Source organism: Anomaloglossus baeobatrachus, chromosome 6 (assembly GCF_048569485.1).
Source record: "Anomaloglossus baeobatrachus isolate aAnoBae1 chromosome 6, aAnoBae1.hap1, whole genome shotgun sequence".
NCBI lineage: Eukaryota > Metazoa > Chordata > Amphibia > Anura > Aromobatidae > Anomaloglossus > Anomaloglossus baeobatrachus.
In genome coordinates, this window is record NC_134358.1 from 526,879,974 (window position 1) to 526,903,847 (window position 23,874).

The 23,874-nt window shown below is 51.5% G+C and overlaps 1 protein-coding gene across 2 annotated transcripts in view; it reads left to right on the forward strand.

The window, feature by feature from the left end:
* Positions 1-23,874, forward strand: part of MASTL (microtubule associated serine/threonine kinase like) — a 97,578-nt gene that overhangs the window by 17,954 nt on the left and 55,750 nt on the right. For both annotated transcript variants that reach the window (XM_075315531.1, XM_075315532.1), the window contains exons 4-8: positions 9,409-9,497; positions 11,553-11,659; positions 12,979-13,120; positions 14,303-14,475; positions 21,332-22,486. In XM_075315531.1, the coding sequence (XP_075171646.1) occupies positions 9,409-9,497; positions 11,553-11,659; positions 12,979-13,120; positions 14,303-14,475; positions 21,332-22,486 (1,666 nt within the window). The remainder of the gene's footprint in view (positions 1-9,408; positions 9,498-11,552; positions 11,660-12,978; positions 13,121-14,302; positions 14,476-21,331; positions 22,487-23,874) is intronic.

Below are 23,874 nucleotides of genomic sequence, written 5' to 3' on the forward strand. Positions count from 1 at the left end.
AGATGCCAATGACAGACAGATGGACCTTTGGTTAAAATCTGTCTATGAAGCTATCGGCGCGTCGTTTGCTCCGGCATTCGCAGCCGTATGGGCACTCCAGGCTATTTCAGCTGGCTTAGCAAAAGTGGATGCTATCATGCATCCAGCAGTGCCGCAAGTGGCGCACCTTACCACGCAGATGTCGGCGTTTGCGTCTTACGCTATCAATGCGGTCCTAGAATCTACCAGTCGCACCTCAATGGCGTCCGCCAATTCGGTAGTTTTGCGCAGAGCCTTGTGGTTAAAGGACTGGAAAGCAGATGCTGGTTCCAAAAAATGTTTAACCAGTTTGCCTTTGTCTAGAGATAGACTGTTTGGCGAGCCATTGGCTGACATCATTAAGCAGTCCAAGGGTAAAGACTCCTCTTTACCACAACCCAGAACATCCAAACCTCAGCAGAAAAAGTGGCAGCAGAGGTTTCAGTCCTTTCGAGGTTCGGGCAAGACACCATTTACCTCGTCCAAAGGGACTCAGAGGACGCAAAGAAACTCAGATTCGTGGCGGACTCACACACGCCCCAAGAAAGCAAATGGAGGTACCGCTTCCAAAGCGGCTACCTCATGACTTCCAGCCCCCCCCCTCCGCATCGCCGGTCGGGGGCAGGCTCTCCCGCTTTTCCGGCATTTGGATGTCACAGGTCAAAGACCGGTGGGTGACGGACATTTTGTCTCGCGGGTACAGAATCGAGTTCAATTCTCGTCCTCCAGCTCGGTTCTTCAGAACCTCCCCACGTCCAGACCGAGCAGATGCTCTGCTGCAGGCGGTGGATTCCCTAAAAGCGGAAGGAGTGGTTATCCCAGTCCCTCCTCAGGAACAAGGGCAAGGGTTTTACTCCAATCTCTTTGTGGTTCCAAAAAAGGACGGCTCGTTCCGTCCTGTTCTGGACCTAAAACGGCTCAACAAACATGTGCACGCCAGGAGGTTCCGGATGGAAACCCTCCGCTCTGTCATTGCCTCAATGTCCAGAGGAGACTTCCTTGCCTCAATAGACATCAAAGATGCTTATCTCCACGTGCCAATTGCTACAGAACATCAACGTTTTCTACGTTTTGTGATAGGAGACGACCATTTTCAGTTCGTAGCTCTTCCATTTGGTCTGGCGACAGCCCCACGGGTCTTCACCAAGGTCATGGCGGCGGTGGTAGCAGTCTTGCACTCTCAGGGACACTCGGTGATCCCTTACCTAGACGACTTATTGGTCAAAGCTCCCTCTCAGGAGGCATGTCAGCACAGCCTGAATGCTACGCTGGAGACTCTACAGTCTTTCGGATGGATCATCAACTTTCCAAAGTCGATCCTATCACCGACTCAGTCACTAACGTATCTTGGCATGGAGTTTCATACTCTAGCAGCGATAGTGAAGCTTCCGCTGGACAAGCAGCGGTCACTACAGACAGGGGTGCAATCTCTTCTGCAGGGCCAGTTGCATCCCTTGCGGCGCCTCATGCATTTCCTAGGGAAGATGGTGGCAGCCATGGAAGCAGTTCCCTTTGCGCAGTTTCATCTGCGTCCACTTCAATGGGACATTCTCCGCCAATGGGACGGGAAGTCAACGTCCCTGGACAGGAAAGTCTCGCTTTCCCAGACGGCCAAAGACTCTCTACAATGGTGGCTCCTTCCCACCTCATTGTCTCAGGGAAGATCCTTCCTGCCCCCATCCTGGGCAGTAGTCACGACAGATGCGAGTCTGTCAGGGTGGGGAGCAGTATTTCTCCACCACAGGGCTCAGGGGACGTGGACTCCGCAGGAGTCCACCCTTCAGATCAATGTTCTGGAGATCAGAGCAGTGTATCTTGCTCTACTGGCCTTCCAACAGTGGCTGGAAGGAAAGCAGATCCGAATCCAATCGGACAACTCCACAGCGGTGGCATACATCAACCACCAAGGAGGGACGCGCAGTCGGCAAGCCTTCCAAGAAGTCAGGCGCATTCTAATGTGGGTGGAGGACAGAGCATCCACCATATCCGCGGTTCACATCCCAGGCGTAGAAAACTGGGAAGCAGACTTCCTCAGTCGCCAGGGCATGGACGCAGGGGAATGGTCCCTTCACCCGGACGTGTTTCAGGAAATCTGTCGCCGCTGGGGAGTGCCGGACGTCGACCTAATGGCATCCCGGCACAACAACAAGGTCCCGGCATTCATGGCGAGGTCGCGCGATCAAAGAGCTCTGGCGGCAGACGCCTTGGTTCAAGATTGGTCGCAGTTTCAGCTCCCATACGTGTTTCCGCCTCTGGCGCTCTTGCCCAGAGTGCTACGCAAGATCAGATCCGAGTGCAGCCGCGTCATACTCGTCGCTCCAGACTGGCCGAGGAGGTCGTGGTATCCGGATCTGTGGCATCTCACGATCGGTCGACCGTGGTCACTGCCAGACCGACCAGACTTACTGTCCCAAGGGCCGTTTTTCCATCAGAATTCTGCGGCCCTGAACCTGACTGTGTGGCCATTGAGTCCTGGATCCTAGCATCTGCTGGATTATCTCAGGGAGTCGTTGCCACAATGAGACAAGCTAGAAAGTCGAATTCGGCTAAGATCTACCACAGAACGTGGAAGATTTTCTTGTCCTGGTGCTCTGCTCAGGGAGTGTCTCCCTGGCCATTTGCATTGCCCAAGTTTCTTTCCTTCCTGCAATCGGGGTTAGAAAAGGGCTTGTCGCTCAGCTCCCTTAAAGGGCAAGTTTCGGCACTATCCGTGTTTTTTCAGAAGCGTCTAGCACGTCTTCCTAAGGTGCGCACGTTCCTGCAGGGGGTCTGTCATATTGTGCCCCCGTACAAGCGACCGTTAGATCCATGGGATCTGAACAGGGTACTAGTTGCTCTCCAGAAGCCGCCCTTCGAGCCTCTGAAGGAAGTTTCCTTTTCTCGGCTGTCGCAGAAAGTGGCGTTTCTTGTTGCGATCACATCGCTTCGGCGAGTGTCTGAGCTGGCAGCTCTGTCATCTAAGGCTCCCTTCCTGGTGTTCCACCAGGACAAGGTTGTGCTGCGCCCCATTCCGGAGTTTCTTCCTAAGGTCGTATCCTCTTTTCATCTTAATCAGGATATTTCCTTGCCTTCTTTTTGCCCTCATCCGGTTCACCGGTATGAAAAGGCCTTACGTTTGCTAGATCTGGTGAGAGCACTCAGAATCTACATTTCCCGCACGGCGCCCATACGCCGTGCCGATGCACTTTTCGTCCTTGTCGCTGGTCCGCGCAAGGGGTTGCAGGCTTCTAAAGCCACCCTGGCCCGATGGATCAAAGAACCAATTCTAGAGGCCTACCGTTCTGCGGGGCTTCCGGTTCCTTCAGGGCTAAAAGCCCACTCAACCAGAGCCGTGGGTGCGTCCTGGGCATTACGTCACCAGGCTTCGGCTCAACAGGTGTGCCAGGCGGCTACCTGGTCCAGTCTGCACACTTTCACCAAGCATTATCAGGTGCATACCTATGCTTCGGCGGATGCCAGCTTAGGTAGAAGAGTCCTGCAGGCGGCAGTGACACCCCCGTAGGGGAGGGCTGTTTTGCAGCTCTAACATGAGGTATTTATTTACCCACCCAGGGACAGCTTTTGGACGTCCCAATCGTCTGGGTCTCCCAATAGAGCGCTGAAGAAGAAGGGAATTTTGTTACTTACCGTAAATTCCTTTTCTTCTAGCTCTTATTGGGAGACCCAGCACCCGCCCTGTTGTCCTTCGGGATGTTTTTTTGTTGTTTGCGGGTACACATGTTGTTCATGTTGAACGGTTTTTCAGTTCTCCGATGTTATTCGGAGTTAATTTGTTTAAACCAGTTATTGGCTTCCTCCTTCTTGCTTTGGCACTAAAACTGGAGAACCCGTGATACCACGGGGGGGGTATAGCCAGAGGGGGAGGGGCCTTGCACTTTTAATGTAGTGCTTTGTGTGGCCTCCAGAGGGCAGTAGCTATACCCCAATCGTCTGGGTCTCCCAATAAGAGCTAGAAGAAAAGGAATTTACGGTAAGTAACAAAATTCCCTTCTTCTGTCGCTCTGGTGACTCTCCAGCAGTTCGGGTGGATCATCAACTTCCCAAAATCCAAGTTGACACCGACCCAATCACTGACGTACCTTGGGATGGCGTTTCATACTCAGTCAGCAGTAGTCATGCTACCACTGGACAAACAGCTTTCGCTGCAGGCAGGGGTGCAATCTCTTCTTCGGGGTCAGTCACACCCCTTGAGGCGCCTAATGCACTTCCTGGGGAAGATGGTGGCAGCGATGGAGGCAGTGCCCTTCGCGCAATTCCATCTGCGGCCACTCCAGTGGGACATTCTCCGCAAATGGGACAGGAGGTCGACTTCACTCGACAGGAACGTCTCTCTTTCCCTTGCAACCAAGACGTCACTTCAGTTCAGGATTGGTCGCAGTTTCGACTGCCCTATGTATTTCCTCCTCTGGCGATGCTGCCCAGAGTGCTGCGCAAAATCAGGTCCGACTGTCGTCGCGCCATTCTCGTCGCCCCAGATTGGCCGAGGCGGTCGTGGTACCCGGATCTGTGGAATCTCACGGTGGGTCAACCGTGGGCGCTCCCAGACCGCCCAGACTTGCTGTCTCAAGGGCCGTTTTTCCATCTGAATTCTGCGGCCCTCAACCTGACTGTGTGGCCATTGAGTCCTGGCTCCTAGCGTCCTCAGGGTTATCTCAATTGCCACTATGAGACAGGCCAGGAAACCAACATCCGCCAAGATCTATCACAGGTCTTGGAGGATCTTCTTATCCTGGTGCTCTGATAAGGGTTTTACTCCCTGGCCCTTTGCCTTACCCACTTTTCTTTCATTCCTTCAATCCAGAATGGACAAGGGTTTGTCTCTCGGCTCTCTCAAGGGACAAGTATCGGCGCTATCCGTATTTTTTCAAAAGCGCCTAGCCAGGCTTCCGCAGGTCCGCACGTTCCTGCAGGGAGTTTGCCACATAGTCCCACCTTACAAGCGTCCGCTGGAACCCTGGGATCTTAACAGGGTGCTATTGGCTCTTCAGAAACCACCTTTCGAGCCGCTGCGGGATGTCTCTTTATCACGTCTTTCGCAGAAGGTGGCATTTCTGGTGGCAGTTACATTGCTCCGTAGAGTATCGGAGCTGGCAGCGCTGTCATGCAAAGCCCCCTTCCTGGTTTTTCACCAGGATATGGTGGTTCTGCGTCCGGTCCCGGAATTTCTCCCTAAGGTGGTATCCCCTTTTCATCTCAATCAGGATATCTCCTTACCTTCATTTTGCCCTCATCCAGTTCACCAATGTGAAAAGGATTTGCACTAGTTAGATCTGGTGAGAGCACTCCGGCTCTACGTGTCTCGCACGGCGCCCCTGCGCCGTTCAGATGCGCTCTTTGTCCTTGTCGCTGGCCAGCGTAAGGGTTCGCAGGTTTCCAAGTCAACCTTGGCTCGGTGGATCAAGGAACCGATTCTTGAAGCCTACCGTTCTTCTGGGCTTCCGATTCCTTTGGGGCTGAAAGCCATTCTACCAGAGCCGTGGGTGCGCCTTGGGCATTGCGGCACCGGGCTACGGCTCAGCAGGTGTGTCAGGCAGCTACGTGGTCTAGTCTGCACACTTTCACAAAACACTATCAGGTGCATACCTATGCTTCGGCAAGACGCCAGTCTAGGTAGGCGAGTCCTCCAGGCGGCGGTTGCCCACCTGTAAGAGGGGGCCGTTTTCGGCTCTTTTTTATTGAGGTATTCTTTTACCCACCCAGGGACTGCTTTTGGACGTCCCAATTGTCTGGGTCTCCCAATGGAGCGACAAAGAAGGGAATTTTGTTTACTTACCGTAAATTCCTTTTCTTCTAGCTCCTATTGGGAGACCCAGCACCCGCCCCTGTTCCCTGCGGGCTGTTGTTCTTTTATGTACACATGTTGTTCATGTTGAATTGCTCTTTTGGTTCATGGTTTCAGTTCTCCGAACATCCTTCGGATTGAATTTACCTTAGACCAATTTATAAGTTTCCTCCTTCCTGCTTTTGCACCAAAACTGAGGAGCCCGTGATGCACGGGAGGGTGTATAGGCAGAGGGGAGGGGTTACACTTTTTAAAGTGTAATACTTTGTGTGGCCTCCGGAGGCAGAAGCTATACACCCAATTGTCTGGGTCTCCCAATAGGAGCTAGAAGAAAAGGAATTTACGGTAAGTAAACAAAATTCCCTTCTTCTCAGTTCATCACTTATCATTTTCATTTTTCACAACTTTTAAAACTTTTAACACACATGGCTGGTCCCAACGGGGACTGGGTAACGGCATTCCGCTGCCCCTACTCTGATTCTTCAGCTGGGGCGGATCCATCCTCCTCCCCCAGCATATCAAACATGCACTGACATGCCTGCTGTGACAGGGGTGCCCGGTACCCATTTCCACCGGTACGCGGGGTGTGGAAAACCACTGGGTCTCCTTCATAGTGGGGACGCTCACTTGCCCCCTCAAACTCAGCAGTGGGCCCGGGGCTGGGGCCGGAGTCATCATCAATTGTTCCTGCGTCAGGCGGGTTGCCGCCAGCTGCCGCAGCCTCCTGGCCTCCAGCATCTAGCACATCAGATCCTTCTGCAGTAGCACAGGGCAGCAGGTCAGGCGAAACACTGAGGCGCCCCATAAGTAACGGCAAGGGTGATGCATAGGTCGAGACTAGGCCGGGCCCCTCAGCCGCAGCGGCCGGTCCTGGTAGGACATAGGGACGTGGGTCACCAATCGACTCCGTTACATCTATTCCCCTCCTGTACGTCGGGGCAGTTGCAATCCGCATCTCCACCTCGTTGGTCCACTGCTCCGTCATCCGGAAGATCTGATCCTGCTGACGTTGGTGGAATTTAATCACCCGGGCCTTCATCCAGGCCACAGTCCCGGGCTCGGGGTCTGGCGCCATCACTGCCGGAACTTCTGGCACATTTTTATTAAGGGGCCGCGGTCCTAGCGGTTCCCCTGGGAGTGTTTCAGGGACGTCCAGAGCGTCTGCAGCCGGTTGGTCCGCCGGGGCGGATTGGCAGTGTATCGCTACCGGTTGGGCAGGTAGCTGGCCTAGTGGCGGGGCGGCAGCAGCTAACATGGGTAGCGGGGAGAGAGACAGGGTGAGCGGATTCAGGCCGGGCTCCTCAGCCGCAGTGGCCGATCCCTCAGGAATACAGGGGCGTGGGTCTCTTACCCGCTCCTCCAAATCCTCTTCCACCTCGCGTCTCCGCATAGCAGCCACCACGTCCGCCATGTCGGTCTCCCACTCCTCCAGGAGGAGTTGCATGTGGGCCTGCAGACTGTTACTCAGCGGGACGGTCCGGTCCCTCAACCACGTCGCCGGGCGCGGGGGCTTCCCCGTTGGGAGCCGGGTCATGCATCTTGGCAACGAGGTCTTCCAGGAACCCAATATCGCTGCAGAGTCCTGGCGTCCCTGCCTTTATAGCCGCGGCTACATGCGACCAGTCGCCATTTCGTCCCCCTTAGCCTCTTTCCGGCTCCTCCTCTATCGGGGCGCGGTTTTGGCCTTCGCGCCTCCACTACTCGAGAAGACACTCGAGCAGGAACTTTTCGCGCCAAAGATGGCGGCTTCTGAAATTTTCCGGCCGGACACCTCCGGCGGTAACAAGGCGCACCTCTACCCAACGGCAGAGTGGTAAGATCCTGTTCGTGACGCCAAGTTGTCGCGGGCGGAGGAGGGGGACGCTGCGCTCTCCCACTGCTCGGGTCCGGCTGCCGCTGCTGCTGCGGCCGCTGCTGCTCGGTGGCTCGAGCGATGGATTGGATCCCGGGGACTCGAGCGGCGCTCCTCGCCCGTGAGTGAAAAGGGGGGTTTAGTTTTGGGGATTTATTGTCCGTGACGCCACCCACGGTTGTGGTGATTGTGTGGACACTACCGCTGCTCTGTATGGGAATCCCGGGAGTGGTGACAGGGAGCAGCCTTGTTGTTATTTCTCCCCTCCGTGGGTAGGGGGTTGGTTGTCCCGGGGCTCGGTGATGGGGTAGGGGTGGATGGCAGGCCGGGTGCGGGGCCTGGTGAGGTGCAGGGTCGCGGGGGCAGCGCTGTGCCTCACGGCACAGTGGTACTCACTCAGCCTGAGACGGTGACACAGTTCTCGGTAAAACACTCGGCTGGAAGGACGGTACCCATGGACGGCTGCTGTTGCTTTTCCCCTGTAGTTAACGGTGATTGTCACTTTTCCTGCACCTATGTTCAATGTTGGTAGCGATGGGTTCCCACCGGTTACCCGCTCCCCGACTTGGATATGGGCCGGAGGAGCCCCTCTTTGCCCGCAGGCGCTGGCCCTGAGAAACTGGTGCCGTGGCGGTGGCGGTCTCTCTCTCATACGGTTGGACTGTTGCCTTCAATCGGGACTTAGTTGTTTGGAGACCCGGAGGTCCCCTTCACTGACGGATTTGGCAAATTCACGGCGACTCCTAGCCTTGCCGGGATCCGAAACGCCTCTGCCAATGGTGCTGGCTTCTCCTTGTGTACCGGTCCGGTACCGCCGGGCCACCACCCGTCCACGGTCCTCACGGCAACTCCGATCAGCCTCCACTGCAGACGGTCACCGCCGTCTGCTAACCTTGCTGTCTCAGTCCGGGGCACACACCCGGACCAACTTCAGGCTTTCAAACTGTCACTCTTCTCTTTCACTACTTTCCCTCCTTCTACTTCAAACTCCAAACTTAATCTCTAACTGCACTCAAGCTCTGCCTGAGCTCAACTGCCTGTGTCTCCCTGCCTCCAGGACTGTGAACTCCTTGGTGGGAGGAGACCAACCGCCTGGCTGCACCCCCTGGTGTGGACATCAGCCCCTGGGAAGGCAACAAGGATTTCTGGTCTATCTTTGGTGTACCTAACCGGGGTGTAGGGTGTGGTGATGTCATTACCTGTGACCCCTGGCTTGCCCAGGGCGTCACACCTAAATCATGCAGCTCTCAGATGCGGTAGCAAAAACTTCCTGACAGATACCCTTTTAAAGGAATATGTCACCACAGAATGACTGTGTGAAACCAAGTACAGGCACTCAGTGCATCATGGTGGGGCTAATCCTTTAGGTGCACCTTCCCACCTGCTTATTTTCCCTTTATCTCTGCTTTTTACTGTGCTCCCCACTATTTTGAATGGCAGCTCTGGCATTATAGAGCCAGAGATGTCCGGAGATGGAGTGATAACAAGCAGGTGGGCAGGTGCACTGAAATGTTTGGCCCCTCCCTGATGCACCAAGCGCCTGCCCTTGGTGAGAACAGTCTGTGCTGACAGATTCCCTATCAGATTTTCCGGTCTATCCTGTGACCAGACGCCACATTGCACGACTCCATTTTTGTGTAGACCATGGTGTCCCGCCTGTGTAATCTCTGCGGCAGTTTTGTTCCTGTTCACATAATCCATGTTAATCTCATCAGTTTCACATTCTTTCTGGATTTTTTTTTTTTCCCTTCCGTAGGGACCTTAAACCGGATAACATGCTGATATCTAACGAGGGGCACATTAAGCTGACAGACTTTGGACTTTCTAAGGTCACTCTAAAAAGAGGTAAGCCTCCACGTGTCGCAGTACCTCACATTAGAGTGATTGCAATGTACAGACCTCATCGGAGAGTGCAGAGATCATCATATATTAGCTGTTGTTCCCTGTTATCAGCCTGGAAGTGCAGAATGTCTGTTCCCATCTGAACTTCTTCTTTCACCTTGTCTCCAAGGCTGATATAGAGATGTGTGCACATAGTAGGTTCAGTGCCTTTTCACTACCCATTCATAGCCCTACAGGGTCAGATAGCAGGAGGGGCTGTCACAATATGGAGTCTGGACTTTACTGTGTGCACAGCTTGAGGCATGGTTACAGTGCTGGCCAAAAGTATTGGCACCCCTGCAATTCTGTCAGAGAATACTCAGTTTCTTCTTGAAAATGATTGCAATCACAAATTCTTTGGTATTATTATCTTCATTTAATTTGTCTTCAATGAAGAAAAAATTGTCATAAAGCCAAATTGGATATAATTCCACACCAAACATAAAAAAGGGGTGGACAAAAGTATTGGCACTGTTTGAAAAATCATGTGATGCTTCTCTAATTTGTATAATTAACAGCCCCTGTAACTTACCTGTGGCACCTAACAGGTGTTGGCAATAACTAAATCACACTTGCAGCAGTTGACATGGATTAAAGTTGACTCAACCTCTGCCCTGTGTCCTTGTGTGTAGCACATTGAGAATGGAGAAAAGAAAGAAGACCAAAGAACTGTCTGAGGACCTGAGAATCCAAATTGTGAGGAAGCATGAGCAATCTCAAGGCTACAAGTCCATCTCCAGAGACCTGAAAGTTCCTGTGACTACGGTGCGCAGTGTCATCAAGAAGTGTAAAGCCCATGGCACTGTGGCTGACCTCCCTAGATGTGGAAGGAAAAGAAAAATTGACGAGAGATTTCAACGCAAGATTGTGTGGATGGTGGATAAAGAACCTCGACTAACATCCAAACAAGTTCAAGCTGCCCTGCAGTCCGAGGGTACAACAGTGTCAACCCGTACTATCCGTCGGCGTCTGAATGAAAAGGGGCTGTATGATAGGATACCCAGGAAGACCCCACTTCTTACCCCGAGACATAAAAAAGCCAGGGTGGAGTTTGCCAAAACTTACCTGAAAAAGCCTAAAACGTTTTGGAAGAATGTTCTCTGATCAGATGAGACAAAAGTAGAGCTTTTTGGGAAAAGCCATCAACATAGTTTACAGGGTAAAAAAAGAGGCATTCAAAGAAAAAAACACGGTCCCTACAGTCAAACATGGCGGAGGTTCCCTGACGTTTTGTTGCTTTGCTGCCTCTGGCACTGGACTGGTTGACCGTGTGCATTGCATTATGAAGTCTGAAGACTACCAACAAATTTTGCAGCATAATGTAGGGCCCAGTGTCAGAAAGCTGGGTCTCCCTCAGAGGTCATGGGTCTTCCAGCAGGACACTGACCCAAACACACTTCAAAAAGCACTAGAAAATGGTTTGAGAGAAATCACTGGAGACTACTAAAGTGGCCAGCAATGAGTCCAGACCTGAATCCCATAGAACACCTGTGGAGAGATCTCAAAATGGCAGTTTGGAGAAGGCCCCCTTCAAATCTCAGGGACCTGGAGCAGTTTACCAAAGAACAATGGTCTAAAATTCCAGCAGAGCATTGTAAGAAACTAATTGATGGTTACCGGAAGCGGTTGTTCAGTTATTTTGGCTAAAGGTTGTGCAACCAAGTATTAGGCTAAGGGTGCCAATACTTTTGTCTGGCCCATTTTTGGAGTTTTGTGTGAAATGATCAATGATTTGATTCATATTCTCTTGTGGCTTTTCATTGCAAGCAAAATAAATGAAGATAATAATACCAAAGAATTTGTGATTGCAATTATTTTCAAGAAGAAACTGATTATTCTCTGACAGAATTGCAGGGGTGCCAATACTTTTGGCCAGCACTGTATATAAATGCCATTACTGCATGAGGCTTTTTGCAAAGAAACCTAGAATTTATATAAAAAACGTTTATAGTTTTATACAAAGGGGGAGAATATTTGTTTGTTTAATGCTAGACATATTTATTTTTTTTTCCCTTTAAGAGCTTAATATGATCGATATTCTTACAACACCTTCAATGGCCAAGCCCAAACAAGACTACTTCCGAACTCCGGGACAAGTACTTTCCCTTATAAGTTCTCTTGGATTTGTAAGTAATTACTAAAATGACATTTCTGTGACTAAATAGAAAAATGTCCAGTAATGATCAAAAAGGTTATGAGTTATTCACGGGATAGGTGGTATCCTACTGACCGCTGGGGTCCCCCGTTCATTGATCCGGAGCTATGGGCTCTGCCATAAGCAATGGTCTTGTATGCACGCATCTGTCATTGTCTGTGGGACGGCTGGTAATGGCCTGACAGGCTAGAGTTCCACTTGCGTATGACTCGCGCAAGTCTAGCATCGCATCACCCGGCACGGCCTGATGCTCTCCGGAGATGAACGTGTCAGCTGCATAGAAATATATGCAGCCATCCCGCTGCTGTCAGGAGAGTGTGCGGCCGCGCTGGGTGATGCGATGCGAGACTCAGGCGAGTCATATGCAAGTGGAACTCCGGCCTAAGAGTGAGGGTACCGTGACTTTACCTGCAGCACAGGTTACATGCCCAAATATTGCTGTGTACCGCTATATTGCAACTTAAAGGGAACCAATCCCCAGGATTTTTGTATATAACCTAAAGTCAGTGCTATACTGGCACTATCGGGGTGATTTTCTACATACCTGTAGTGGTCATCTCGGATGTTCAGGTCTTGAAATCCAAGAAAGTAAAGTTTATAAAATCATCAGCTTCTTGAGTGACAGCAGCTGAGGATCAGATAATATCTGGGGGGTATTCAAAGGTATGCCCTCCTCCTGTTAGAATTAGCATAAGTATTATACAATTGATTTAATATTTGACTTGCAGGACCTGTGCTGAGGTCATACCCATGTGACCATAAGGGGCCGGGCCTCAGCAACAAAGCTGATACCACAAAGCAACATTTTTCTGTTGGCTGAGGCCCCGCCCCTTCTGGTCACATGGGTGTGACCTCAGCACAGGTCCTGCAAGTCAAATATTAAATAGAATTCGCATAATTATACAATCAAACAGGGGGCGGGGATAACTGAGTATCCCCCCAGATATTATCTGATCCTCAGCTGCTGTCACTCAAGCAATTGCCGATTACATAAACTTTACTTTCTTGGATTTGAAAACCTAAACATCCAAGCTGACCACTACAGGTATGTATAGAATCAGCCTGATAGTGCCAGTATAGCACTGGCTTTAGGTTATATGCGAAAATCCTGATGATTGGTCCCCTTTAATGCAAGCAAATGAAGATCCACAAAAACCAAGCAGCAAAAAATGATATATTTTTTTTAATGCCTATTTTTTATTTTTATGCTTTGGAAAACAATAAGGCGTCTCTTGCCCTCAATTGTGTCTTTAAATGTTTGTTTAACATGTCACGTTTCTTTCATGGTAGAATTCTCCAGTCCGCAGTAAGGTGCAGGCTCCGGCTCCTTCCATGACCCCAACGTTTAGTGATCGGTCTCAGAACAACTCTACCCCTTTATTAGTGAGAAATAAAGAAAATTTGGGGAAAGCCGGAAAGCTCCTAATAACATGTAAGTGGTTTGTGATGGACACTTATAGCGACATTACAGGTTAGTCACTCCTCCGCGTACCTGAGACCTACAAGCACTATTGATTAATATTCTGCAATTTTCTACCCATTCTGCATTTTTGCAATGTAAATCCACTCTCGATACACGGACATACTTTAGAGCTTGTTTCGCCTGGTTCTTATGCAGGAGCCCTGCTGAATACGTAGAAATGCAGTGTAAAGCATGGAGGCAAATAGGCATCCTGAGCCTATGCTCATATATCAAGTGTATTTAGTCTTTTATGGACCCATTATTGCATTGTATCGCCTATCGCAGGTATAGATGATTACTTATGGATTGTTGCTGGTTCAACTTCTGGGAAAGCAATCATTCCCAAAAACTGGGCTTTGAACAGCCCTTTTGGAAGAGCGTGGTGGTCACACATGTGCTTTGATGCTTTATTAATTCTCTACAGACTATGGAGAAAGCATAGCCGCTACTCCATTTCATCAGTGTTCAGCCCCTCACCGATCCGCACATTCACGCCTATCCTTTTTGCATAAATAATACCTTCCTTTTTAATGTTGGAAATTACCCTTTTAATATGAAGTCTTAAGGGTGCTTTACACACGGCAACATCGCTAGCGATGTCACTGGTGAAAGCACCCGCCCCCGTCGGTTGTGCGTCACGAGCAAATCACTGCCCGTGGCTCACAACATCGCTAGGACCCGTCACACGGACTTACCTTCCTAGCGACGTCGCTGTGGCCGGCAAGCCGCCTTCTTTCTAAGGGGGCGGTTCGTGCGGCGGCACGCGACGTCACACGGCAGCCGTCCAATAGAAGCGGAGGGGCGGAGAGCAGCCGAAAGAAAGTGACGCCCACCTCGTTGCCGGAGGACGCAGGTACGGTGTTGTTCCTCATTCCTGGGGTGTCACACATAGGGATGTGTGATGCATCAGGAACGACGAACAACCTGCGGCCTGCAACAGCAACGATATTTGGGATTAGAACGACGTGTCAACGATTAGGTGAGTAATTTTGATCGTTAGCGGTCGTTTGCACGTTTCACACGCAACGACGTCGCCAACGAGGCCGGATGTGCGTCACGAATTCCGTGACCCCCAACGACATCTCGTTAGCGATGTCGTTGCGTGTAAATCCCCCTTTAGGCTCAGGGCTGATCTATCTTTCTTTTCTCCAGGTCCCGAGGTAAGCACACCCAGCCCCAGCATGCCGGTGAAATGTCTGACACCCAACCTACTGAAGTTCAGGGGACGGGTGGGAACGTCCAGCACCAGCAGTCAGTCCCGGTTATGCTTATCAAGTGTGGAGTCCGATTATTGCAGCAGTCCGAAATGGGAGACTGGAAACCAGGTTTGGATCATATTTTACTTAGATCTTTTCTGACTCAGTGATGCCATATCCCTACCATAGGCCATCATGTTACAGTCACTGAAGTCTGACCTCCGGGGTCCCACCAGTCCAGACAACAGCCACTTCTACAATCTGTTGGCAGTGGCCATCCTTCTAGGCTAGGAGAGCATGCTTGTTCTGAAGCCACCTGGATGTGGCCAACTATCAATGCCCCGCTCTCCTCTGATGCTGCAGAGTCAAAGCTGTCTCTGCCTGCAGCACCGGAGAGTCCACAGTTCACACCTGCAGCATGGTCGTAACGCTGGTGTGAACGGTCAGCCTTCAGACGTGCACCACCCCCTGCAAAGCAGGAGGCCGGAGTCTGGTGCACTCCTGAAGGAAAATTAGACAAACCTTTTTATAAAATATATAGATAAAAACTGATCATTAGAGCACAGATATTAATCTGCAGCATGTTAATTAGTTCAGTGTTTTTGCAGCGTTTTCCACCCCGGAATGCATAGAAAACGCATGCAAAAAACACACTTTTTTTTTTTTTCTTTTTTTTTTCTGCCAAGAAATGCCAATTTGGTGCAGAAACTTCTGCAACAAAATACTCGGCATGTGCATATAGCCTTAGACTATGTTCACATAATGTTTTTGCTATGGTTTTTTAAATGCAAATTAAAAGCTGCTTTTCTTTATCGTTCCTTTGGGAGACCCAGACCATGGGTGTTTAGCTTCTGCCTCCGGAGGACACACAAAGTACTACACTAAAAAGTGTAGCTCCTCCCTCTGAGCTTATACACCCCCTGGTAGCCAGTCCTAGCCAGTTTATTGCTTTGTGTCAGGAGGCATACATCCACACATGCATTCTCATCTGATTTGTTTGACTTTTGGAAAGAGTTTGAAGAAAAGCGGGTCCATGTCTGGACTCCCGGCATGTCCCTTCTCACCCCACTGTGTCGGCGGTGTTGTTAAGGTTGATTTACAAGGCTGCAGCCTTACATGCCGCGCTCCTTCACCATCCCTTCTGGGCTCTGGCTTGAAGTGGGAGCCAGCACGGTCTCCATGCCTGGCAGGAGTCCGGTCTCCATCCACAGCCCCTTGAGGATTCTGTTGGACCGGAGCACTCATCCCCAGGGACATGGCCCTGCGTCTCAGCAGCTAAGTACCTGAGACATTTATGTTGGGGGTCCCGGTTCTTTATTGTAAGGGGAGAGTATGCGGTATGTGATTGTTTTAACTTTCCCGACGGGTTCTCTAGCTTTTGCCTGAGAACCGCGCCGATGGTGCCTGCTTGTCGGCCTCGCCGCTTAAATTTAGGCCCCGGCTTCGCCGGAGGCCTAGTTTCATTTTCCTGCCCTCGCATGTCACTCATGCAGTGGGACAGGTTCGGCTCCTCCCGGCGGCCGTTCTACACAGAGGAGGGACACTCCCCACTGCTGGGGCGTCCCTCCTTCCCTGCAGGTCTCTATAGCTTTCCAGTTCCCGCTCTTTTATAGGAACGCCCTCTACTCAGGCAGAGTTCACTCTGCTCTGGGACATCCTGCATTCTGCATCTCTGCTGAGGTGCTGCGACTGGGGGACCGGGCTTCGGGATCTGGAGGGCACACAACACCGCGCTCAGCGGTCTGGTAAGCCACAGCCGGTCTCCGGTTGTGGACCTCTGTATATTCTCCCTGGGGTTCATTCTCTGCAAAGCCCCCACTCCAGCAGCATGTCTCACACAAGGAGCAAGGCTCCAAAGCTTTATTCTGCATGCACTGCATGTAAGCTCCTGCTGCCTGAGCCGAGCACCTATCCACATTGTGATGTCTGCTCTAACTTGGCGGTGCCACAGCCTGGAGTCTCACCCCCAGTGGTCTCTCAGGCTGCTGCTGCACCTGTGATTGAACCCCCGGCCTTGGTAGAGTCCTTTTCTAGGTCCATATCCCAGTCATTTGCTGAGTCCATGGGACTTTTGTCCAGGACTTTGATGAATATGCATCAGCCCCCCTCACAGGGTGCCTCTAATACTCTTAACAGAGGACTCCTATCCTCTGACCTCCGTCCATCGGAGCTCACGGAGGATTCATCATCTGATCCCAGACCCCGTCCTTCTAAGAGAAGGCGCAGGGTTTCCTCCCCCTCCCCATCCCACGGCTCTGTCTCAAGAGCTGACTCTCAAGATGAGGAGGATGCCCTCACTGGGGGCTCGGAGGCTATGTATCCCATCGATTTCTCTGAGGGTGACTCAGATCTTAGTGATTTGATTGAGATCCAGCACAGAATAGAAGCAATCAGCCAGTGTCAGAGGAGCAACTCTCTTTGGCAGAAAAACCTCAGTTTACCTCGCCTAAGAGAGTGAAGAGTGTGTTCTTTAACCACTCCAGTTTTCAGACCGCTGTGACCAAACCCAGGGCCTGCCCTGACAAACGCTTTCCAAAGCGTGGTTCTGATGACCGGTTTCCCTTTCCACCTGAGGTGGTCAAGGAGTGGTCTCACTCCCCAAAGGTAGACCCCCCGGTGTCTAGGCTCTCAGCCCGGACCGTTGTGTCGGTGACTGACGGCACCTCACTTAAGGATTCCACGGACCGTCAGATTGACCTTCTGACCAAATCTGTGTATGAAGCTGCGGGGGCCGCGTTTTCCCCGACTTTTGCAGCAGTGTGGACTCTCGAAGCCATCTCTGCTTCTCTAGAGGAGATGCATTCCCTCACCAAGGAATCTATGCCTGAGATGGTTACCTTAACTGCTCAGGCTTCAGTTTTTTTCATCTTATGCCAATGCTAGAGGCTGCTCACCGCACTGCGGTGCCTTCAGCTAATTCTCTTGTTATCCGCAGGATTTTGTGGCTTCGAGAGTGGAAGGCAGATGCAAGTTTCTTGCTGGGCTCCCTTTTGCTGGTTCACGGCTGTTTGGTGAACAGCTGGATGAAATCATTAAAGAAGCTACTGGCGGGAAGAGTACTTCCATGCCACAAACCAAGACCAGGAAACCCGCCCAGGGTAGGAATCGATCGAGGTTTCGTTCCTTTCGCTCCTCCAACTGGTCATTCTCTAAGCCTTCCGCCTCGTCCGCTAACTCAGCCAAGGATCAGAAATCCAACTGTCGCCCAAAAGCGCGTCCGCAGAAGACCGCAGGAGGTTCTGCCACTAAGGCAGCTTCCTCATGACTCTCGGCCCGCTCCAGCCACGTCCTTAGTCGGTGGCAGGCTCTCCCACTTTGGCGACGCTTGGTTAAAGCAAGTCTCCGATCAGTGGGTGAGAGACATCATATCTCATGGCTACAGGATAGAATTCTCTTCCAGCCCTCCAAACAGATTTTTTCTCTCAACTCCCCCCTGCTCCAAGGCCGCCGCCTTCTCGCAGGCCGTGGCGTCCTTGCAGGCAAACGGAGTGATTGTCCCAGTTCCCGCTCAGGAACGGTTCAGAGGTTTTTACTCAAATCTCTTCCTAGTTCCAAAAAAGGACGGTACCTTCCGGCCCATCCTGGATCTCAAGCTTCTCAACAAGCATGTCCGGGTGCGGCATTTTCGCATGGAGTCTCTGCGATCAGTCATTGCCTCTATGACCCAAGGGGAGTTCCTGGCGTCCATCGACATCAGAGATGCCTATCTGCATGTGCCAATCGCAGTGTCACATCAGCGTTGGTTACGTTTTTGCGATAGGAGAGGATCATTTCCAATTCGTGGCTCTACCCTTTGGGTTAGCCACGGCCCCTCGGGTATTCACCAAGGTCATGGCGGCAGTGATTGCGGTCCTGCACCTCCAGGGGTTAGCAGTGCTTCCTTATCTGGACGACCTTCTGGTCAAGGGTACATCCAGCGCAGACTGTCAGCGGAGTGTTTCGCTCACTCTCGCCACCCTAGCCCAATTCGGGTGGATTGTCAATCTTCCCAAATCCACTCTGACTCCGACCCAGAGTCTCATGTACCTAGGGATGCAGTTCGAGACTTTGCCGGCACTTGTGAAGGTGCCCTTAATCAAACAGCAGTCTCTCCGGCTAGCGGTGCGCTCTCTCCTGAGGCCCCGCCGTTATTCCCTCAGGCGCATGATGCAGGTGCTGGGTCAAATGGTGGCCTCCATGGAGGCGGTTCCCTTTGCCCAGTTCCATCTGCGTCCTCTGCAGCTGGATATTCTCCGCTGTTGGGACAAGCGGCCTTCCTCCTTACAGAGGTTAGTGGCTCTGTCGCCACGGACCAGGAGCTCTCTTCAGTGGTGGATTCGACCCCTCTCCCTGTCCCAAGGGCGCTCCTTCCTGACTCCGTCCTGGGTGATTCTCACCACAGATGCCAGCCTATCCGGCTGGGGAGCGGTACATCTCCACCACAGAGCACAGGGCACTTGGACTCCGTCCGAGTCAGCCCTTTCAATCAATGTGCTGGAAACCAGAGCTGTGCTTCTAGCTCTCCTAGCCTTTCACCACCTGTTGGCGGGCAGGCACATTCGAGTCCAGTCAGACAACACGACAGCGATTGCCTACATCAATCACCAAGGCGGGACACGCAGCCGCCTGGCAATGTTGGAGGTCCAACGCATTCTTCAATGGGCGGAGGACTCCAAGTCCACCATATCCGCAGTCCACATCCCTGGCGTAGAAAACTGGGAGGCAGATTATCTCAGCAGTCAATCCGGGGACGGTGGCGAGTGGTCCCTGCACCCGGCAGGGTTTCAGTCAATCTGCCGCAAATGGGGCACTCCGGACGTGGACCTAATGGCATCCCGTCACAACAACAAGGTTCCGGTTTACGTGGCTCGCTCCCACGATCCTCAGGCCTTTGCCGCGGATGCTCTGGTTCAAGACTGGTCCCAGTTTCATCTGTCCTACGTGTTTCCCCCTCTAGCTCTCTTGCCCAGGGTCCTGCGCAAGATCAGAATGGAGGGCCGTCGAGTCATCCTCATTGCACCGGACTGGCCCAGGCGAGCTTGGTATCCGGACCTGCTCCAACTGTCCGTGGAGATGCCGAGGCATCTTCCGGACCGTCCAGACCTGCTCTCGCAAGGTCCGTTTTTCCGCCCGAATTCTGCGGCACTCAAATTGACGGCGTGGCTCTTGAGTCCTGGATTTTGACGGCTTCTGGTATTCCTCCTGAAGTCATCTCCACTATGACTCGGATCCGTAAGTCTTCCTCCGTCAAGCTATCACAGGACTTGGAAAATTTTCCTGTCCTGGTGTCGCTCTTCCGGCCATTCTCCTTGGCCATTCTCGTTGCCGACCCTTCTGTCTTTTTTACAGTCCGGTCTGCAGCTAGGACTGTCCAACTCTCTCAAGGGACAAGTCTCAGCTCTATCAGTGCTGTTCCAGCGGCGTCTCGCCCGGCTGGCTCAGGTCCGCACCTTCATGCAAGGTGCGTCTCACATCATTCCGCCTTATCGGCGGTCCTTGGATCCCTGGGACCTTAACTTGGTCCTCACGGTATTGCAGAAACCCCCTTTCGAGCCCCTTAGGGAGGTTTCTTTGTATAGTCTTTCTCAAAAGGTGGCCTTTCTAGTTGCCATAACTTCTCTCGGGAGAGTCTCTGATTTGGCTGCGCTCTCCTCGGAGTTACCTTTTTTGGTTTTTCACCAAGACAAGGTAGTTCTCCGTCCGACCCCGGACTTTATTCCTAAGGTGGTCTCTCCCTTCCACCTTAACCAGGATATTTCCTTGCCTTCCTTCTGTCCGGCCCCTGTTCATCACTTTGAGAAAGCGCTGCATACTCTAGATCTGGTGCGTGCTCTCCGGATTTATGTGTCTCGCACCGCTGCGCTTAGGCGGTGCACCTCTCTTTTTGTGCTAACCACAGGGCGGCGCAAGGGTCTCTCTGCTTCTAAGCCGACCTTGGCCCGTTGGATTAGATCGACCATTTCGGACGCCTACCAGAGTACTCAGGTGCCTCCCCCGCCGGGGATCAAGGCACACTCGACCAGAGCTGTCGGTGCCTCTTGGGCTTTTAGGCACCAGGCTATGGCTCAACAAGTCTGTCAGGCTGCCACTTGGACTAGCCTGCATACCTTTTCGAAGCACTACCAAGTGCATGCTCATGCTTCGGCAGATGCGAGCTTGGGCAGACGCATCCTTCAGGCAGCTGTCGCCCACTTGTGAAGTTAGGCTCCGCCTACTTCTTAGTTTTTTCTGTTTATTCCCACCCAGGGACAGCTTTGGAACGTCCCATGGTCTGGGTCTCCCAAAGGAACGATAAAGAAAAAGAGAATTTTGTTACTTACCGTAAATTCTTTTTCTTATAGTTCCGTATTGGGAGACCCAGCTCCCTCCCTGTTGCCTGTTGGCAATTTTCTTTTTCCGTGTGTTATCACCGGCTGTTGTCGTAGACAGAGTCTCCAGTTGTTCCGGTTCTTACTCGGTTCTACTTGTGGGTGGCTATTCTCCTTCAGCTTTTGCACTAAACTGGCTAGGACTGGCTACCAGGGGGTGTATAAGCTCAGAGGGAGGAGCTACACTTTTAAGTGTAGTACTTTGTGTGTCCTCTGGAGGCAGAAGCTAAACACCCATGGTCTGGGTCTCCCAATACGGAACTATAAGAAAAAGAATTTACGGTAAGTAACAAAACTCTCTTTTTTTTATGAACTCATGTAACCTTAGTTCATGGCTACTCTTCGTACATGAATCCAGCTTTTTATTGTTGAGAATGGGGACTACTTTTTCAGACAGGAACAACTTTTTTCCCCCCCAAAGAATTTGATCCAGTTGCCCTCTCCCAAAAATGTTTTATAGTTTCACATACGTCTTCCATTGGTGGCTTAACACCTCGTGGTGTTCATTCTTGTAAGGTGACTAACAAAACTGATATCAGGTTTTGGCTGCAACAAAAAAGCAATGTATGACCATAACTTTAAACGTTTTTTTTTTGATTGCCACGTTACTAATCTTTTTATGGTCTGTTTTGTTCCAGGATTTAGAAGGTCCACGCTTTCTCAGCTCCAGCCGATTAAAGAACAGTACGTCTGATAAGTCTCGGAGCAAAGTTCAGATAGGAAAAGTTGCAAAGTGCATGAAGGACCTGGAATCAGCCATATCCCCTATTGTTAATACTAGAAAGTGCAAAAAATCTGACATTCAGAATATTAAGGACCTGGAAGACACTCCCATTGCTGGCATGAATGCAAAAGGCTTAATAAGGAAATGCCTCTATGACCCTAACACTGAAGAAGAAAAGGAGAACTTGGGTGCGGACGGACGGTTGAAAGAATTGCCCAGATCTCCAGAATCTCCTCCTTGGCTGGCAAGTTCCTCTTTGGATCCCCTAAAATACAACGAAGATGTAAATACTGAACGAGTCAGAGTCAAAAGAGACTTTTCACGTGTTGAAACAAGTCCCGAAGACGATCTTATGGAGAAGAAAACAAATTCCCAGTATAAACGAGCGTACAAACTCTCTGGGGTACAGGACAACCCAAATTCAGGTCTAACTACTGAGATTGAGTCCATGTTTCTTGTTGGCCGCCATAAAAATATTGAGAAGGATAATGAGCTCCAAAACACTTTCGTCCCCGCTCCACCTACTCCAGAGAAACTCTGCTCTGGAAAGCCAGTTGCCAAAAACTTATTGTGTGAGTTAGATGAGAACTATGAGCAGAAGACTGGCGCCTGGAAACCAAGTCCACATGGGGAGTCTCTTATAGAACTCTCCAATATGTCTCTTATAGACCTTCCTCTGGAGAAAGAGCTGTCTGAGGTCGATAAAAGCATGAAAGAACTGTCTTTTGAGTCAGAAAGTGATGCCAGTTGTTCTTCTCAGGAAGTGAATGCAGCCGTGACATCCGAAAATGAGCGAGGGGGGGGTAGGGCTTCCGGTCATGGTCTATCAGAATTGGCCAATGCTTCATTGGCATCTTGTGCCACAACACGGACATTAAACAAGACTAAAAGAAGAACCGTAGTGGCTTTCAGGAGCTACAACAGTCCTATAAATGGGTCAAACCTCTCTGAACCTTCTCGGATAAGTATTGGATCTGTGGACAAAATACACTTCTCGTTGGGTTATACAGGATCTTATCCGATGGCCGCTACTCCTGCACAAAAGGACAGAACGCACAAGAACTCCCAGGTATAACCTTCATGGCCAGTCCTCACGGCCCCCAAGAGGTTTAGATCAGTGTTTCCCAAACTTCAGTCCTCACGGCCCTCAAGAGTTCATGTTTTCAGGATTTCCTTACCATTGAATAAGGTGATAGAATCGTTATCAAGACATCATCTGTGCAAGACTAAGAAAATCCTGAAAACATGACCTGTTGGGGGCTGTGAGGACTGGAGTTTGGTAACCACTGGTTTAGACTAATGGTTTTTTAGAGTCAGCGCACCAAAGACTTAAAGGGAACCTGGCGGTCAATTCATGGTGCTGAAACCATAGGCAGCAGGAGTCAGCCTGGGTGCACAATTTCATCTAGGTGTGGTTTCTTCAGCGCTCTATTGGGAGACCCAGACGATTGGTGTATAGCACTGCCTCCGGAGGCCACACAAAGCAATTACACTAAAAAGTGTAAGGCCCCTCCCCTTCTGGCTATACACCCCCAGTGGGATCACTGGCTCACCAGTTTTCTGCTTTGTGCGAAGGAGGTCAGACATCCACGCATAGCTCCACTGTTTGTAGTCAGCAGTAGCTGCTGGCTATATCGGATGGAAGAAAAGAGGGCCCATATGGGGCCCCCAGCATGCTCCCTTCTCACCCGCGGTGGTGCTTGTAAGGTTGAGGTACCTATTGCTGGTACAGAGGCTGGAGCCCACATGCTGTTTTCCTTCCACATCCCCTTAGGGCTCTGTGGAAGTGGGATCTTACCGGCCTCCAAGCCCTGAGGCCGGGCTCCATCCACAGACCCATAGAACCTGCTGGATTTGGAGCGGGAGTGCCGTTCAGGGACAAGGCCCTGCAACTTTCAGGTACTCTGTGTCCCCGGCAGGCACGGACACTCTCAAGGCTTGCTGAGCGTTATAGTGCGCCGGGGACAGTAGCGCTGTGCGCTGGGGTTAGGTCACTGCAGCTTTGCTGAGTGACGTTACATGTTGGGAACTACTGCGCCGACCGCTACTGGAGCGGCGGCGCAGCTGCGACTTGTGGTGCGCCGGGGACTTGCGCCGACCGCGCTTTTACGGCGGCGCTTCTAACTTTAGCCCCCGGCTTCTGCGGCCTAGCGCCGCTTCGTTCCCGCCCCCACCCTGTCAATCAGGGTAGGGGAGAGACGCTGCTCAATTGGCAGCGCCGAGGGCTGGAGCTTTATTTACATGCTCCAGCCCTCTCACTAGGCACAGTGGGAAGCAGGCTTCCCGCTCTTCGTCTGTATACGCCCAGGGCCCGCCCCCCCTCTCCACAAGGACGCCGGCAGCCATTACACATGCGGTCTGGCTGGGGAAAGGCAGCAGGCTCTGGGAGACCCAGACTAAAGGGATTTCGGCGACCACACACCCGCTCCTAAGCGGGCGGTAAGCTGCACTTTAGTG